The sequence below is a fragment of the Haplochromis burtoni genome, unplaced genomic scaffold, assembly GCF_018398535.1.
Source record: "Haplochromis burtoni strain Fernald_Lab_line unplaced genomic scaffold, NCSU_Asbu1 Contig_39, whole genome shotgun sequence".
Lineage (NCBI taxonomy): Eukaryota > Metazoa > Chordata > Actinopteri > Cichliformes > Cichlidae > Haplochromis > Haplochromis burtoni.
The window spans coordinates 2,069,159-2,087,921 of NW_024582400.1; the positions used below are offsets into that span (position 1 = coordinate 2,069,159).

Below are 18,763 nucleotides of genomic sequence, written 5' to 3' on the forward strand. Positions count from 1 at the left end.
TCTGTAGCACCTGTTTAGGGGGAAGACATCTTAGGCAGTGCAGGCGCATTTAATCACAATTTTAATTAACCATCCCCGTAGATGTGAAAGAGAAGCAATTATAATGCAGATGAATGATGATTTTTCCACATTAAATTGTTTTGTTTCTTCGTTATGTTGATTGCATAAATACGGAGCGACGTTCAGTTTTTATCTACTGTAATTTTGTAATTGTTTTGCGGGGAGGGAGGCGGGGGGGGGGGCAAAAAAAGGCAAAAACCAGCAGCGGAAAAAAAGGGGGTTTGGATAGACTCGTCTGTTGACAAATTGTTTCATTTAGTTAACTCGTTAATCGCTGCCGCAGTATGGGGAGGATTTGGCAGGAAGTGTCTTATTTACTTTCTTCCCCACCACCACCACCTCGGAACAACTGCCATCAACTTCCTTGCTTGTCAATCATCCCGAGGTTTTAAGGCTTTTCGAGGAGAGGGAGGAAGAGCGTGTGGATTAAACCATCTCGTTTGACCTTAACAAACTATCTAACCGAGTGAAAGTCACCGGCGCGTCTTAACTCTGCCTCCCCCCTTTAACTGCTCGGCATATAGTCGCAAATGAAAGCACAGATGGGGTGCGACCAAAATGGACTCATAATCTTTATGCGCTCGTGAAAATATCATTGGGTTCGATGACGGCGCTTTCGACTGCGTTTACGGCCCCTTGTTCTCGGAAACTTTGATTTTAATGTCCGAGTCACTTGAAGCGAAAATAAATAAATAAAGCAAACGTGCCACGTTGCGGAGGAAATCCTTAAAATGCTTGTGTAAGCTTGGAGGTGCGACTTTTTTACTCTGAGCCACAAAGGTCAAATTTAGGTGTTGCAGGTGTTTCTGGTGTGAGTTGCACAGTTTTGGAGTGATTAATTTGAGTAAAATGGCACTAAAAGGACCTCATGAAGGACCTGGTCCTTCATGAGGTCACTGGTTTGATTCCAGCAGGAGACACTAATCCTTTCAGGGTTGTGTCAGAAGCCGGATCAAAGAGGAGGAAGCAGCTGAAAGTAGCTTTTCATGACCAGGTTATTCAAAAAATCCACAAACATTGTGTGAGCAGTAGCTTTTAGCATGCAGGAACTATTTTCTGTCTGCTATCTACATCCGCCAGCCAAATTGAGAGGGAAGCCATTAATGAGTACGCCCTCTCATCAAAGGTAGATAAACACTTTTTCCTGTAGAGTGATGCAGGTGTAGACAGAAGTCAGAGACCTGCTAGAGGGAAAATGTGATAAATTTATATATATATTTTTGTATTTTAACTTGTAGATTTATTTATTTATGCACTCCGTGCAAATTAAGCACCTTTCTTTAAAACTCCCAGCTTCCCAGGTTACATTTTTGGGAAATGATTTGCTATCAGGAGTGATCAGGATCTAGGATTTTTTTTGTACGCGCCCTTTAGGAAGCAGTTGTTTTCTCTCTTTAGCAGATTGCTGCTATAGCACAGGGGAAAAAAACCCCTCCCAGAATCCTCTTGTGTTCTGCCCCCTTTCCACCCACCCTCCGCCACCCCCAGCAACACTCATTCTCTAATCCCACTGAGCACTGCTTTCAGTTTGCCCAAAGACCATGCAGGGTAACTCCAACGGACCAGACACACACACACACACACTCGTTCCCTCTGTGTGACACACACACATACACTTGTTCCCTCTGTGTGACACACACACATACACTTGTTCCCTATCTCTCTCACAGTCACCGTCAGTCTCGCTGTTTGCAAAAAGCATTTGGTGTTATTTTAAAGATTTATGGGATTCGCAGGAAGTTTGAGATGTATATAAGGAGCCTGCCACTACTTCCGTACAACTGCAGGCCCGAGGTTGACAGTTTGATTTGAATACAACTTCCTTTTATGATTTTCGATGAATACCCTGCGTTACACTCCTCTACAAGCAAACCCGCAGTTCTTTCTCTTTTTTGAGGGATCTATCTTAAAGGAAGAAGCTCCTCTTTGAATATTAGTGGTGATTGGCTGGAGGTAAACAGAGCATTAAATCTTGCAAAACTGTGGCAAGGCCAATATGGGGACGGGGGGGTAAGGGGGGGTGACGACAATGGCTTGGCCCCGGCATCTCCGAGGCCTTTGTTCTCGGCTTAACAAAACTCTGCCGTCACACCGTTTTACCTCAATGCTGCCCTGTCGCAACAGCCCATCAGCCCATCGGAGGCACATGCAAAGCCGAGGACAGGGAGGCAGGGAATGGGAATGAGAGAAAGGGCGAAAATATGAGGGTTAGGCTAGGGAGGCGGGGGGGAGATTAAGATAGAAGGTGGGAGAAAAGGAGAAAGTGGCGAGGAAGGAGCAAAGATGACGCAAGTAGATGAAGATAAAGAGGGAGGTGGTGTGATGGGGCGACGCAAGAGTGAAGAAGGAGCGTCAAAAATCCTCAGAGGCCATTAAAGGGGCAAGAAAAAAACAACAAGAAAAGAGAAAAAGAGCACTCACCTCTCTCGCTTAATAAGAATATATAGCAGCTGTGAGGAGGGAGGCGAGGAGGGGTTTGAGCTTCGTGTGACGTGGCTGCGACAGAACTGGAGCAAATGCGAAGAGTCGCTAAAAGTTTCATCACTAAATGTCCCACTGCGGGCCACAGCGAGGATCAGGAGGAGGGGAAAACATGTGCACCTGCGTGCCAGTGAGCATGCACAGATGGGTGGCGTATAAATACATGTGTCCAAAAATATGCAAATATGGATGCATGTTTGTGGCCCCTCTTTAAGAAGATGGCCACCACCCCTTTAAAAATATGCAAAATAAAAACTCCTCTGACTTCCTTTTTCTCCCAGCTGGTAATTAATATTCATACTTTCCTTAAAATTTATGTTTTTCGCTACGTCGTGGCTCCGAGCCGGTGGGAAAACTGCTCGTGTCAGTGGTTCCAAGCAAGAAGAAATGTGGCAATCTGGCCCAGTAAATATCCAAACTGTTAGCTATATTCTCGCTAATAAGATTTGATTCCGAGCTGACTTATTAGCACTTAACCCCAAAGCTTGACCTCCCGATCACCATCTTGGATGTAGTTCAGGTCTCTCCTTGTGTGCCGTGATTTGCCTGCTTCTTTCCTCCCTCCCTTCCTTCGTTTTCTCCTCCACTGTCAGGTTCTGGCCTGCCAATTTCCACTTGAAGCTTGACTGGGCCTGATTTGATGCAAACTACCTTGGGGTGAGCTAGGGGAGAGAGAGGGCGGCGGTGGTGGCGGTGACAGCAGCGGGGAGGACTGAAACTGATGAACAGTTATGTCAAGTCAATTTTGCACCGTTGGGAAAAGGTAACCTCTCCGTCGGGGAGGAGAAAAAGGTAACAGGAAAAAAGCAGAAAAGGGGGGCAAAAGAAAAAAAGACAAGTGGAGTAAAGGCTGCAAGCTGTGGAGGGGGGGTAGGTAGGGTGGCAGAGGGGCGTGTAATCGCACCGGGGTGCACCCAACCCACCCTTCGCTACCTCACCTCGCCTCCCTCTGCTTAGTGCCGCTAACTGAAACGCTAACTGTCAGCGCGAGTACTAATTGCAGATGTGCCAGTCTGCCATCATAATAAAATCAGAGGCAGGGCGGACATTAAGCATGGCTGGCTCATTTGTGAGACCGCTGAAAAGGTAGCATAAATGAATATTTCATTACCTTAATTACTAAGGAATACTCCTTTCCGCCAGTCGTGGAATGAGTGTTGCTGTAACTAATTATGAAAAGTAATAACATTAGGGATACTGTGATTGCCAGTTTATAAGGCGGCGTCTGCTTGCTGTTGAGGTATAAACCATGTTGGGTAACATACGGCGAGGAGCGGAAGGAAGGAAGGAAGCGAGGGCGAACCCGTACATCTGCAAAAAAAAAAAAGAAGCGGTAGCAAAAAAAAAAAAGAAAGTGGGGTTTGTGGGGATGAATGGAGCACTGATTATTTACCCCAGGATGCTTGAGATTGCCAAGTGGAGGTTTTAACAGGTATGAAGGACCTGGTGAGGTTGTGAAACTGGCTCGGTGCGTAAATGACAGCTTTCTGGCAGCGCAGGAAGCCCTTTAGTGTGCCGTTTTCTATAAATACAAACATGGAAATATGAAAGGACACATGCAATACCTGGACCGCCGAGTGCAATTTGACTAATCCTTTACCACGCAGCCCTCGAGTACCTGTACGGCTACAAAGGCCACAAGCTGCACATTTGCATCGCTTCATCATCCCACACGTCTTTGAAGTCGGCTCGATACCTCTGTCCGTTATTCACCTCTGCGGCCTGTGGGCACGCCTCCCCCCCATGCCCGACTGTAATGTATGACCACAGATAAGGTCGTGAGGGGGTGTGTGAGAAAAAAGGCAGAGTAGAAGGTCTGCTTTGATGGCCATGCTAATTCCAATACCCCTAAGTAGTAAGAATAACAAAGTGGTGGAGAATTTATCTCAGGAATGCCGGAGCAAGACGGCCAGGCGATAAGGAAGTAGCTTCCCTTGGGTGGGGGAGAAGTAATTAGAGACGGCTGACTGATTAGATGACTGACTGGGATGGATGGAAGTAGAGGTAAGGGGAAATGCACTGGTTGGGCAACACAAAGGTGGGGCGAGGAGCAAAAAGGAGAGTTAGATTCCCCCTGGTTATTCATGTTTAGAGTTTAGGCACCGAACTAATGACTTGATAGTGCAACACAAGTCTAACCTGAAGGTTTTCCAACCAAAAATGAGAAGGAAAAACACAGAAGAGAAGAGGTGAACCCTTGACTTGATAGCTACCCCCTACGGAATTCGTAAGATTTTTGAAAACCCCAAAGAATAAACCCTCAGCGATGTACAAAAACATCCCCAGGCTATCAAGCGATAAAATGTTGACTCAACCAAAGACCAGGCTGTGTCTTAGACTGAGTCACAAGGCCAAGTATGAACTCGAGTCTTCATATCGGACCAGATCTAAGTTGTCTCCCGCAAGGTTTCTAGGTCAGGAAATACCCTTTCGTCCCAACAATCCAGCGTGAACAGCATGCCATAGCCAAAAGGTCTCATCGGATTTCTCAAGACCTCAAAAGCAAGCAGCAGCTACAACCACACAAACCTTGGGTTTATCACCTCATCATGACTTCTAAAGATCGATAATAATTCAGCCTCAGAGCTTTTTCCAATCCAAAACCAGAATCGTGCTCTGACTCCTGAAAACCAAAACTGCAACCACAACCACAAAAAGCTCGACCCTGTCAAACCTAAGCCTCCAGCTCCAAAAATCCTTAATTTACCGTCATGTATTTTACACTCAAACCCACGAACTCTTTGCCAGACCACCTTGCCGAAAAACCTTGACCTGCGTTCTTGCCAGAAAAAGCTTTTCTCTGTTGCAGACCCCCCCATCCTGTTCTTCCTGCGTGTCAGAAAGGCTGAGGACAGGCCTGTCGGTGTGATTATCCCCCCTCTACCTGAGGAGGTGTTTGTTTGACATTCGTGTTTGACAGCGACGGGACATGGCGTTCAGGGGAGGGGGCTCCCTCTCCAGTCAGAACCCATTAACACGTGGATTCACCTCTCAGAGTCCACTGCCTGCACCACAGATGACATTTAAAAGGGGTGGGGGGGGTGCGCTCCCTGTCCGTGTTCCAGCTCTCCTTCGTGCCAAAAGGTTAAATGAACGTCTGAATAACAAGGAGGTCGGGGCAATTTCTGACCATCTCCCTCTTTGCGCTGCAACCTCCGGTTAAGAAGGTGCTTGATCAACAGCGAGATGAAAGTGAGTGAAATTTGTGCAACCGCAAAATGACCTAATTTTGTCCTAATCTCACTTGGCAATCTGGTGCAATTAAATTGAGATAACACATCTGAATTTACTTCCACGCTAGACGGGATTGGAGCTGGGAGGGGGGAGACCGGAGCACAAAGAGAAGCGGACAGCAAGTCCTCGTTAGAAGGAAAGAAAAAAGAGCTAAAGGTAACAAGAGGGGCGCACTTAGGTGGCAGAGAAGCGGGACACCTTCTGAATAATAAACTACGGTAAGAAAGCGAGCCCCCTGATCAAATAGCATGTTCTATTATCCAGAATTAAAGGTGGGATGGAAGCACGAAGGCGAGCGCGGAAAAAGGGACCTAGATTTCCAGATGTCACCGTGCCTTAATCTGCCGATCTGTTATTGATTGTTCCACGCGGCCGTGACCTTGCCAGAAGAGCTCTTCCACCCGACAATCAAACATACATCAAAGAGTGTGTGTGTGTGTTTCCTACTAAATGTGTGTATGTGTGAGAGAGTGTGTGTACATGTGGCAGCGAGCAGGCGCTTGCAGATCAGCAGCGCCGACATCAGAGCAGAAAAACTGGAGGCTCCTTTCAACACTTGTTTGCACAAAGGTGTCATCTCTGAAGCAGCTGCCGCCAAATAAAAAAAACGGGGAGAGAAGAAGAAGAAATGGGGAAAAAATTATTTTAATAGATTATTTCATGAAGCTGTGCCCTGCTTTACACTTGACAGCAGCAGCGATAAGTCACGCACGCGTGCTAGTACACGAGCTCAAAGCAGCTGTGAGGTGTTTGCTCTTTTGATTAAATCTATATTTGATTCTTTGTTGCTCTATTAAGACTCAATCTTGTTTGTTAAAAGCGCTTCATAATCGGAGCTGACGCCTCGCCTCCCCCCCATTATGATCGATATTTGTGGTGTGTGTGTGTGTGTGGGGGGGGGGGTACTCTGAGCCGCAGTAGTCGTGATGAATGTGCAGAGAAACGGGACATTTTAGAAGAGTTGCCGTGCACACAGACGGCGCTGTTAGAAAAAAGGAAGTCAGTGTTTTTTAAGTTGTCTCTCCTTTCTTTCTTTCTCTTCGTCTTCTTTTTTTTCTGTTTTTTGCCTCTCCTCGCACCCCCCCCCCTCCTTCCTGTGCAATTATGAAATCTGAACGTTAGTTTACACCTGCTCAGCAACCTGTCGCCTGTCGCGCCCAGACTCCCTCGCAAATGGGAAAAAAGTCGTGGAAAGAATGTCGAAAAGAATTTTTAAAAAAAGAAAAAAACAGAAAAATCACAGGCGTAGAAAATGCAACGACTGAATAAGTGCAAACAGCAGGAACGAGATGGAACGGATGGGCCAAATAAAGACTTTGCATCTTCACTTGAGAAAGACTCAAATGAGGCATGATATTTTTTTTAAGGGAAAAAAATGAGAAAATGCATGTTTTTTCCCTCCCTCCTCCTACCATCTTTCCTACGCGATGCATAAAACATGCCTGGGCTTAGGGTAAAGAGTGTAAATGAAAAGTCCAAATGCATGCAATTATTTGCCGGACCAGTGAAGTTTCAATTTCTGTATTTGCTTTTTTTTTTTTTATGTCCCCCCCAAAAAATGAGAGAGAAAAAACAAGAGGTGGAAGAAAACACGCATGGAGGCATGAAATAAAGTCAGGGAAGCAGGAGAAAGACATCTGAGTGCAACTTTTAGAGCGAGGAGGAGGGGGAGGGTGGAGGGGGAGTTGATAGGAGCTGTCAAATTCAGGGATGGTGGTGGTGGAAAAAAAAAATAATAAGGAAGGAGGGGACAAGCCGGCTGCCACAAACACCTTGAAGTCTGTCACCTTTGCTCCATCTTTACTGCTGCTGCCGCCGCCTTTACACCACCACAAACTGCCAGAGTCCAAGCAAACCGAGCTCGACCCTTACCGGCAGTTCAGGGAACAGATACAGTAAAAAGTTTTTTTTTTTAAAGAGTTGCTTTTCTTTGGTCTGACGTGTCATTGCAAGCGGGTTTAAAAGCATAAAGGCAAGTCAGAGAGGGGCAGAGTTGGCTCACTATTGGCTGATTCATGCCTCGGTGTTAGTCAGGCAACGGATCCCGGCCACCGCTCTCGCTTTCATCGTTCTTGGCAGTTGCTTCGTGTTTGTGTGAGTGTGCATCAGCCCAAATACATTCTGCATGAAAAAATATATATATATGTGAGTCGAATTTTTTCAAAATTATGGGAATTTTATTTAACTAAACCCAGAAAACAAGAGAGGAGGAGGAGGCGGCAGGGATGGTCACAGCGCTCTCATGCAAAGCATTAACCCCTCCACCCCTGTTTTCTCCAACGCACGGGTTAATATCGTGGCTGCCTAGTAAGGCATTATCCAGAACCTCTCCGAACAAAAGGCCCCTTTTGCAAACAGACTCGTATTCCTCTCTCTCTCTCACCCCCCCCCCCCCCATCCACCACCACCACCAACAAGCCCCAGTGTCCAAAGGTGTTTGCTGAAGTAAATCTGCCTAAATCCTGCGCAGCTTGGGCCAGTAGGGAGGGAGGGAAGGTGTACCGATAATCCTTCTTCTTAACCGAAAAGAAAGAGGAAAGAAAAAAAATAAAGAGAGGAAAGTTGTGGGTGAGGAAGGGATGAAAGGAAAACTGAAATCCAGATCACATGATACCACCGCCTCTCCTTCCATCCATCCATCCATCCATCCATCCAACACTTTACAGCTCTGGCAATCCGACGATAACAGATAAATAATTAAAGACTGCGGCTACTATTTTATTTATTTATTTGAATTCACGTGCAAAGTTGCCGAGAAGTTGGTGCCAAACAGAGGAAGAAGAAGCAGAGGGAAAAAAAGCGCATCGTGCAGACACCTGCTCCCGACTCTTATCTCCTTCTTTGTGCACAATCCAATCGGTCGCAGCCAGGATCTTTTTCTTTTTTTTTATGCCTCTCTCTTCTTCTCCTCCTTCTTCTTAAGTGTGAGTGGCCACGAATAGTGTGGGCATCTCGTAACACTATCTGTCTGTCAGGAGGGGCCCGGGGACCCTTGCAATGGAGTAAGGGAGGCTATAAAAGGCTTGTAACCAGGGGACAACCAACAAACAACCACAAACACCCTAGTTATTTCTCTCCCACCACCCACCCACCTCTAGTTTTCCCCCCTTTCCTCTTCTCCCTTTTTTCTCTCCTCTCTCTCTCTCTCTCTCGCCCCCCTTTTCATCTCAGGCCCTTTTTTTTCTTCCTGATGCTGAATGCAAATGTGCGAGCCCTGCTGCTGGCGGCGAAAGGGGCTGAATTGTGATTAAGAGGGAGAAGAAGGAGGAGAAGAAGAAGGAGAAGAAGAAGGAGGAGAAGAGGAGCTCCTTTTCTTTGTTCCCCCCCACCCCTCTCTACTCTCCTCTCCCTCCCTCCCTCCTCCTCCCCCCGGGGGGATGTTTACCAGGAGAGACGCGGCGGATCAGATATGAAAGGCATTCAGGTCAGCATTGATGTGAGCGAAAGTGAAATCGTACCTAAGGCATTCCAAAGACCCGCGGTGTCAGGGGGTCCGGGCTCGCCGTGCCTCTGTGAGTGTGTGTTCTCTGGCCGCCAGGCGGAAAAAATATCTTCACACAAGTAGGCAGGGCGGTCGAGGAGGAAGGAGGAAGAAGAGGAGGAAGGAGTTTTTTTGGTTTTTTTAAGAAAAGAAGTGTAAAAAAAAATCCTTTTCCCCCTGGGGTTTGCGTGGTTGTGTGTGTGTGTCTGTGTCTTGTGTGTGAGGGGGGAGGGGGGAGGGGGGGATATAATAATATAAAAATTAAAAGAAGGTGGATGAGGAATTGATGAAAGTTTCTGTCCTGCTTTAGGATGAAGGTGAGCATGATCATTAGCTTCTTACCCTCTCCTCCTTTTTTTTAAATATGTGTGTGTGTGTTGGGGGGGGGGGGGGAACAGCCACAAGCCATGCTATTTGCTTTTATCTGCCTTATCAAAGCATGAAAAAAAGAGGAAGAAGTCGAAGAAAAAAAACATGCATGTGCTGCAGCCCGAGCAACATTCCTGATTTAATTCCTGGTGGAAAGCACACGCTAAGAGGAGCAGACATCACACCGCATCTCCGAAATAAATCCCAATCACAGGAATTTTATAAGGAATAAAAAGTCCCTCCTTTTCTATTTTCCTTTGAATATATTTTTGTTTATGTTTTTGCTTTTCCTCTCTCCACAGCAATCTCATTTACAGATATATTTAGCTCCGTGCAGGAGGAATATCGGGCCTCTCGATGTCGAAGCAGTGCAGTGACAGGCAGGAGGCTCGGAGGAGTCGTCCCTGCCTGATGTCATCATTTCACTTAAAGAAAATAACGCACAGCTGAACTCTTTCTCTCTGTCCTTTCTTTCTTTCTTCTCCTGCTCTGTCTGCTGGTGCACAACAATCGCCAGCCCGTATGGGAATGGCAGCAGTGAATGGCGTGCCGTGGACACCCCCAGCCCCCCCCCCCTCGTTCGCCACTATTGACGGTATAAACATGTAAATGAAACACATTACCGCTGACAATCAATTGTCCGCGAGCGCCCCGTGAAACCTCCTCCTCCTCACCCCAACCTCTTCCTTCTCTTTTTGCTTAGTCGCCCTCACCCCCCTAAATTTTTGACTGCAGATGCTCCAAACACAACTTAAAAAAAAACAAGCAGAATAGAAGAAGAATAAAAAGATGGTTTCTTCCTCCATTTTACTCATAAATATGTGACAACATTCGCACAACTGAGGAGAAAGAGTCAGCAATAGATAGAGAGCAGGATTCGGACTGCTTCAGATTATGTAATAGGAGTATTTTGGAGGGCGAAGAATCACCGAAAAAGAAAAAAAGAAAAGGAAAAAAGAAAGCAGGACAGGAAAAGCACCTGCAACATCTGCAACATGTGTGTTTCCTCCTTCCTCCTCTGCTCGTGCAGGGAGTCCAAACTGCAAAAACAGAGTCGAGCTTTTCGTGGTTTCTTTTTTGTTTTTGATGCTGGTTGAGTAATAAGAAAATAAGGACAGGTGTGTGTATGTCTGTGTCTGTGTGTGTCCGTGTGTGTGTGTGTGTGTGTGTGTGAGTGTGTGTGCTGTCACAGCTGGATGTGACAAGCAACACCTGGCGAAGGCCAAACTCTCAAACGCTTCACGCTGCTGAGATCGAGTTTCACAGCAGGAAGAAGAGACCCTCTCTCTCTCTTCTCCCTCTCTCTGCGGTGGTTCTAACAGTCGTGTGAGAATAAAAAAATGTCATTTCTGCGCTTTTTCATAAAAAATATTTTCCTCGGAAATCTGCAAGAGAGGCGGGGTTTTTTTGGGAGAGGGATAAGTGGCGAACTGCGCTGTTAAATACCACATGACGTGAGAGCGAGCGCAGCAACTCCAACCCTGAAGGCCAACAGTCATCTGGAGGAGAATGTCAAAGAGGGGCTCCAAGAAAGCGCTCCACCGAAGAAGAGGAGGAGGAGGAGGAGGAGGAGGAGGAAGGGGTGTGTGTGTGTGTGTGTGTTATTTCTATTTTTTAAAAAATAGTAAAAAAAAAACATAACAAAACAGGTGGCACACAAATTAGAATTAGCGCACCGCCGCCTCAGAGACACCAGCTCTAATTCAACGTATATCGCATTTGTGTACATTCATCTGATTTGCCAGTTAGTGCGCCTAACTCGACATCCATCTGCTGGAATATTTAGCATTCCTCCTTCTTCTTCTTCTTCATTTTTAAATCTGTGTTTTGTTTTTAAGTGTGGCAGCCGGGCCGTAAACAAACCGCCATCCCCTCCGAGCGACCCGAGCCCGGGCAGGAAGAGGACAGAGAGGAGAGAGTGGCCAAGCCTCAATAAGCCTCTGAATTCCCAGAGGAGGGGGGTTGGGTGGGGGGGGTGAGGGGTTGAGGAGTGAGGAGGAAGAAGGGAATAGTAGGGGGGTGTCATCAGAGAGGGCTTGTTGACTTTTTTTTTTAATAAATGTACTTTCTTTTAAAATGAGGAAAGAAGAAGAAGACGGGAATACGCTGCATGCTTTCCCTACAACGGATAAAAATAATCTCCCTGCAGCCGTGCCAGAGCTCCGTCAGGTTTAAGGGTGTGAAAATGATATTTGTGCTCCTATTATTATTTTTTTTTTTTTTATTTCCTTTTTAACCAAAACAGGTGGCCAAGGCTAAAATGCACACACACACACACACACACACACACCATCACATCTCTTCCGTCCTTGTTATTCCATCTTGCCGCAGATCCAGAACGTGAGAGATCTCCTGCACTGTTGTGAGGCTCTTTAAGCGTGGAACAAAATGCTTGTCTGCCATCGATTGTGCGAGATCAATAAGTGAAATCTGATCTAGATAAATAACCTGTGGGGGCACAGTTTTCTCTCTCTCTCTGTCTTTCCTTTCTTTTAAAATTAAAAACTGCAAATAAAAACCTGCTGAATCACACACACTTCCACACACACACACACACACACACACACTCTCTCTCTCTCTCTGAGCCTGTATGGAATAATCAGGAATAACGGGGGCCAGGAAATGTCACTGCAGATTTGCCTCTTGTGGGGAAAAGTGTGGTGCAGTCAAATGGAGGAAGAAAAGCAACAAATCTCCACCTCCAGCGCTCCCCAGTCCAGACCCAATTAATGTCCAGCATTTATCGGACATGTCACCCTATTTATACAAGCCTCTCGTGCTGCCTTCACTTACTGATAGGAAAATAAAGTTGTTGTTGTTGTTTTTTTAATCGTTTAAAAAAAATTCAAAAAAGGAAAAAAGTGAACCAGAGAAGCCAAGTGCCACCTCCTGTGAGATATGTCCCGGAAAAGCAGCGACAGTGAGGCGTTCAAACACTTTGAAAAATACTAATGAAAAAGAAAGAATATAAAGGCCCATTAGCGTGGATTTATTATAGAAATAGAGGGGGAAAGTGTGTGTGTGTTTTTGTGTGTGGTGGTCACGGAGTGCCAGCGCGTGGATTAAAAACTCAAAGTCACAAGACTGGACTTTTTTTCCTCCACAGCCAGTGACCGCTACACTCAGGCAGACACTCAGTCCTCCCCCATGGCCGATTTTTCTTGTCTTTTCTCTTTTTTTCCCCAAAGAGAAAGCAGCCGGCAACCGCCAAACTTTCCAACATCCACAAGTTTATTCTCACTATTTAACATTTTTGGACTTTTCTTTTGTTTTGTTTTTTTCAACACAAGCCTCCTGACAATCTTCACCCCCTCCACCCTCCCCCTCGCTTCACCACAATTAAAAGCCGCTATTATTTCAAATTATAAATAACTAAAAAAAATAAAATAAAATTAAAAAAAGGACAGAGAAACTGAATCCTAGGACGCATTTACGCACACTTTCTCTCCCGGGGTAACGCTCTCTTTACATCCACGCGTAAAAACTAAATAAAGTAAATAGTCATAATAATTTATTTTTTAAGCCCGAATGAGCGCGGACTCTCTCTCTCTCTCTCTCACACACACACACCCCTGAACCGCAGCGAGAAGCCTTGAAAGCGGGCTTACATCCAAAGATACCACCACCTCTACACTACACACACACACAACCACCACCATCACTAACACCACAACAACAACAGCAGCAGCTTTGCGTCCCGTCATCTTTTCTCTTACCGTTTTTCCGTCTCGGGTTGGCTTGTTTTCGCCTCTTACACCTGGGGCCATCCGCCATGATCTCCTGCTTCATTGATAAGTGTGTGTGTGGGATCAGATGGCAGCTCGCATGGACTCGATTCCTTGATTTCAGCTTGAGATCTGAAAACACACACAGACACACACACCAGCACCAACAATGTGAGTTGGGGTGAAGGGAAGGAGGAGGTAGTGGTGGTGGTGGTGAAGTAGTAGAAGGAGGAGGAGGAGGGGTGTGAGAGTGATCCACATCCACTTGCGCCCCGGACGAGAAGCTGAAAATGCGTGTTGGATCGGAGGGACAGATCGTTTCAAAGAGAGAGAGGAGAAAAGAAAAAATGGGAGAAATAGGGGAAAGGAAGGAGAGGAGAGGAGCGGTGAGGTGGAGGGTGGGGGGGAGATCCGTGTCCGTCTAATTTAGATTTTCAGCTGATCGGCTCAGAGATCAGGGCTGAGGACGAGAAGCGGAATTCTTCTTATTTAAAATCAGGAAAGTTTCACAGCCCGCTCTCTACCTCCTCCTCTCCGATGTAAGCAAAATATTTTTAAAAAATCCACTTCTTTTAATTAAACTTCAAAACAATCATTTTCTAGTTTTTTGCGCTTTTTTAGGGAGAACAAACTCACATTTCAGTCACTCTGTTCTTTTAAAAACGGAGGGCTTTCCCTGGGATTTAAAAGTCACGCAACACCCGATAAACACTTGAGCAAAAATTGCTCTTTCAGGTTTAATAAAGTGAATCCAAACTCAACCAAAAATAAACTGTATCATAGGGGGGGAGATAATTGTTCAAATGTGCCAAAAGAAGAAGAAGAAGAAAGAGGAGAGAGGAAAGAAAGCTTTAAGGCACAAATGGCGCATAAACATAAAAGTAGAAGAAGCGATTAGAGCCAAATTGCGCGTTTCGCCTGCGAATCTATCAGCGCAAATCGCCGTTACTGGGAGAAGTGGGTATTGGAGTGGAGAGCTGAGTGAGCGAGCGAGTGGGAGAAATGGTTCAAATAAGATCCAGAACGAGAGGAAATAAATAAATGAATAAAAAAAACAAAGACACCCGTACGGAATCGCCTTTTTTTCTCCGGGTCTCCGGGGCTGTGCGGCGACAGACGCCCGACAAAAAGCAGCTTCTCCCCGACTGTCACAACCCCGCAGGACGCCTCTACAGGACACCGCGGAGGGAGACGGCGAGCAGAGCGCAGGGAGGCGTGTGTCTGCGTGTGTGTGTGGGGAAAATGTAAAAAGAGGATTTTTTTTCCTTTAAAGAAAATAAAATAAATAATTTTTTTAAACCCAAGCGCACCTTTCTCCACCTGCGCAGGTAAGTCGAAGTTTCGGAGCTCCCAAACTCTGGCGCGAGCGCGTGGAAGTTGTAATATCCGACACAATTTGTCCGCGAGACAGCGAGCGACAGCGCGAGAGCGACAGAGAGAGAGAGAAAGAGAGAGAGCGAGAGAGGAGGAATATAAAAGAAAAAAAGAGTGGAAATGATAGAAAAGTAAGGATGCACATACCTGCTCGGCTCTGTTTTTTCTCTTTTGGGTTTTTCTTTTTGTTGTTTTGTTCTTTTTTTTTTTGCTTTTTTTTTTTTTAAAGGAGGGTCCAGAGGCTTCTTTTTGCGGGGAAGAGGAGCTGCGAGGACGGGCTGATAGCGGGAGCTTGGCGGCGGTGAGCGGGTCCTGTTCCACCGGTGTTGATAAAGCCTTAGAAATAAAAGCCTTAGAAATAGTTGGGAGGAGGGAGGGACCGCTATTCCTGCTAGGGCAGGTTTACAACTGATGTCTTACACCCACTCCAGGAAACAAACCTGGGTAGGGACTGACGTGTTACGCCTCTTCTAATGACATTTTTTTTTTCCCTTTCCACCTCCTTTTCTTTGCCGTGCAAACACACAGAGAGAGGAGAAGCCCCCTGAAACGCACGCCACCTATCTTCACGGGAGGGGATAATTGAGGAGAGCCAAACGTGAGCATCTTTCTGGGCTCAAGTTTCCCCCCCCCTCTCTCTCTCTCTCTCTCTACCCTCCCTCCCTCTCTCTCTTCTTCTTCGTCTTCTTTTTTCCCTTTTTTCTTCTTCTTATTTTTTTGGAGCGTGAAACCAACTATGTCGGGCTTCGACGCGGAGTAAGAACCAGGCGACAGTGAGTGTACTTCTTTTTTTTAACCCCTGTCTTCTGAGTGTTTGTGTTGCAGAGAGAAGATAGGTGGAGGAGGTGAGGTGGTGGTGGTTGGGGGAGGGGGGGCAAAAGGAAAAAAAACTCATAAGGATGATTCATTTTTATACGTGTTCGCTCGTGGAAATGTGTGCCTGTTGTTAGGAGTAATGTGGTTTAAGTCGCAGAAACAGGAGAGGGATGCTGGAGCTGGGGGGGGGGGGGGGGTAGTTACATGTGTTCTGTATTTAATTATTATTATTATTATTATTATTATTATTATTTTGTAATTGGCTGCAAAAGATTGGCGGATGTTCGGTTTTTATTTACGCTGTAAAAATATGTAAATTTGGTGAAAACGCAGCTTTTCCTCAATTTTATTAGTTTTTTGGTTCTGAAAAAAATGTTTTCGTTTTTTAGTTAAAAAGGTTAGAAATGATCATTTTCTTGTTTTCTGCTCGTCTTAATTCTTTTATTTTTTTCCCCCTCATATTTATTTTTTGATCCTTTTGGAACAAGTTTTATTCTTTTTTTTGCGGTTCGTTTCTGGAGGTGTGTTTAAATCAATGCACCTGCGCGCAAACTCGGCGCATTATCCAACTTAAAAAACTGAAAATAAAACACGAAAAAAATAGTCCCATGTTTGCCGGTTTGCAGGAGTCCTCGCCGTTTGTTCCCCCGATGCTTGCCGCGCAGCCTCGGCGCGTGTGTGAAGGCAGGGGGGAAAATCATTACATTTTTTCTGTTTGTTTGTTTTTATTAAAAAAAAAAAAAGACCCCAACTGGAATAAAGTGAGTGTGATGTCACACCGCCACAGCCGCACGAGCCCGCGCAGGAATATCAGAGGAATATTCCGGGATGGTTCGAGTGATTTTTCCCTCTCTGTCTGTGTGTGTTTCTGGACGCCACTTAACAGGATGAATCCCGCATTTATTACAGAAGTCAACCATCTCTGCACCACTCGCAGAGAGAGAGAGAGAAAGAGAGAGAGAGAGGGAGGGAGAGAGGGAGGAAGCTCCACCTTTGCAGTGCTCTGATTGGTTATGTAAATAAAGCATTATTTTGCGTCCTGTCCTCCCTGCAGTTCGCCACTGTATGGCTAATTAAATCATCAATCAAGGGGCTGAACTGGTTGATTCACCCCCACCTCACCTCAACCTCCCCATCACCTCCACCACCTCCACCCCTATGCCCCCCCCCAACACTCACACCAAAAAAACAAAACAAAAACATCAGATGTTGCAAAAGAAACTTTTGCATAGAACCCCCTCCTCTGTGTTATTGTTATTATTATTATTGTTGTTGTTGTCTGCAAGGAGAGGAAGTGTCCTCTCTCTCTCTCATTATTTTTGTTTTTCTGTATTTTTTTAATCACTTCCATCGTTTCTTCTCGTCTCCTTCCTTAAACCCTGATGAGGATGATGTCGTAGGAGGAAGACAAGGAACCTGAGCATGACGAGGACCAGCGAAGCTGCTTCGCCCCCCGTTGCTGTTGCTGCTCGGGGTCCAGAGTGGTTCTGGTTCCGGGTGAATTGTTGTCACGTGTAATTTGCTACCACGGTGTAAACCAAGCAGTCACGCCATAATCCCCCCCACCCCACCCCCTTTTTCCTCCTCTTTCACTCTCTCTCTTACACACACACACACACACACACTTGAACCGCAGCTCCAACTCTGCCCCCACTGAGTGGCACCTCTCCCACACCCCCATCCCTCCATCGTCCGTGGGGCCACCACATATTCACCGTGAAAACGGATTACAGTCAGTGTGTGACCTATAGGGGGACCTTGTGCTTAATGAATATATTGGTTTCAATGAAGGGAGGGGAGGGGAAGGGGGGGGGGGGGTACCCGAAACAACACATGCATGATTCATCATTTTGTGTGTGTGCGCATTACCTGCAGAATAAAAAGTGTGAGATAACTGTGCAGGTTTGAAGTGAAAATGATCAAAACGTGTGTTTTTTATGGCTTTTTTTTCTTTTCTGGAAATAAAAACCAGAACATTTCGCAGCACATTACCCGCTGTTGCTTTTTCTTTTGGCTTTCTTTCTTTTTTCTGTTGTTCCTCCTTCCTGAAGTTGAATTGTTGCCCCAGAAAAATCAATAAGTGGGAAATTCACTTGGGTTTTAATGGTTTTTAATGTCCGACGCCTAAATTGGAGCTCTGCAGTTCTGCAGCTGCCCGCCTCAGGCGTGACTGCTGATTACCGAGATTATAATCCTAATTTTCTCTCCCAGCCTCAGTGTGTGTGTGTGGGAGAGAGAGAGGAGGCCCACTTTTAGTTTTTTTCGACGGTGTAAACACACAAAGACAGCAGTGCAGAGGCTTCTGCAGGAACGTCTCGCAGTATTTGGAGGATCTGTCGGTCTAATTACGGCTTCTGTTTGTGCGACTGCTGAGCAGTCGGGTTACGCTCGCTGTCAGCTGCTGTTACAAAAAAAAGAGAGAGAGAAAAAACCCTCCGTGTTAATAATAACAAACGTCACTCATAGGATGCAACTTTGAGATCACAGGCGGCGAACGGGGGAGGTCAGAGGTCAAAGCAGCTGACTTTTAGTGGGTTTTCTGCAGATCGTTTTTGCCCACAGCGACTGAGTCCTCAGAAGATTTCACGTAAACGACCACAAATCAAACTTACAAAAGGCAGCGTATTTACCGCTAATGGGGCAGGAGAAAAAAAATCAGCAATAAGAAGCCGAATCAGAGGCAGAGATGCGTGCTGTGCTTCAAGCAAAAAAATTCAAAATAAATAAAATAATAATAAGAAAAAGCACTTTGCTGGAATTAAAGAAGAATCTGTGATAGACGCTATTCGGTGTTACTTTCACCCGATGCTGCGAACTTCCTGCTCTAGAAGAAGCGTGCAGGGAGTCCATCTGTAACAAGCTGACCTGTTAGACACATTCGTGCACTTGCGGCTTAACTTCTGTCCGTGCAGGTATCCTTTGAGAACTGATCCTCTTACAGCTTACTTTTAAACCCCACCCTTATTCTCAAAAGCTTTTACAAACATGGAATCTTTTTCTCTTTTTTTGCCTTGTGAAAATTTAATCTGCAATCTCTCTGAAAGAAAACAGAGACACTATACACACACACATATATGTGCTAATATTTACTTCTCCTCTGGCTTCCAATTGTTCAATCAATCAAGGTTTTTTTTTTTAGGTTTGTAAAAATTTGCATGTGATTTTGTCCTTTGAAAATATTAATTTGCATACCTCTGTCAGTGTAAATGTGTTTGTACTTATA

At 45.6% G+C, this 18,763-nt stretch overlaps 1 protein-coding gene and 1 long non-coding RNA gene across 7 annotated transcripts in view; one reads left to right on the forward strand and one right to left on the reverse strand.

Moving 5' to 3' along the window:
* Positions 1–15,113, reverse strand: part of zeb2b (zinc finger E-box binding homeobox 2b) — a 100,919-nt gene extending 85,806 nt beyond the window's left edge. For 3 of the 6 annotated variants that reach the window (XM_005919938.3, XM_005919937.3, XM_005919939.3), the window contains exons 1-2: positions 14,872–15,113; positions 13,342–13,482 (exon numbers count right to left, since the gene is read on the reverse strand). In XM_005919938.3, coding sequence (XP_005920000.1) covers positions 13,342–13,414 — 73 coding nt within the window. In that variant the 5' untranslated portion in view covers positions 13,415–13,482; positions 14,872–15,113. Of the gene's footprint in view, positions 1–13,341; positions 13,483–14,420; positions 14,524–14,660; positions 14,764–14,871 lie in introns of those variants that run through there. The other 3 variants (XM_042219882.1, XM_042219881.1, XM_014332901.2) reach the window with 3 other exon arrangements.
* LOC102302308 lies at positions 14,928–17,526 on the forward strand. Its single transcript, XR_315636.2, has 3 exons — positions 14,928–15,025; positions 15,253–15,497; positions 16,928–17,526. It is a non-coding gene; the product is annotated as an uncharacterized LOC102302308 (long non-coding RNA).
* Positions 17,527–18,763: the final 1,237 nt, after the last annotated feature.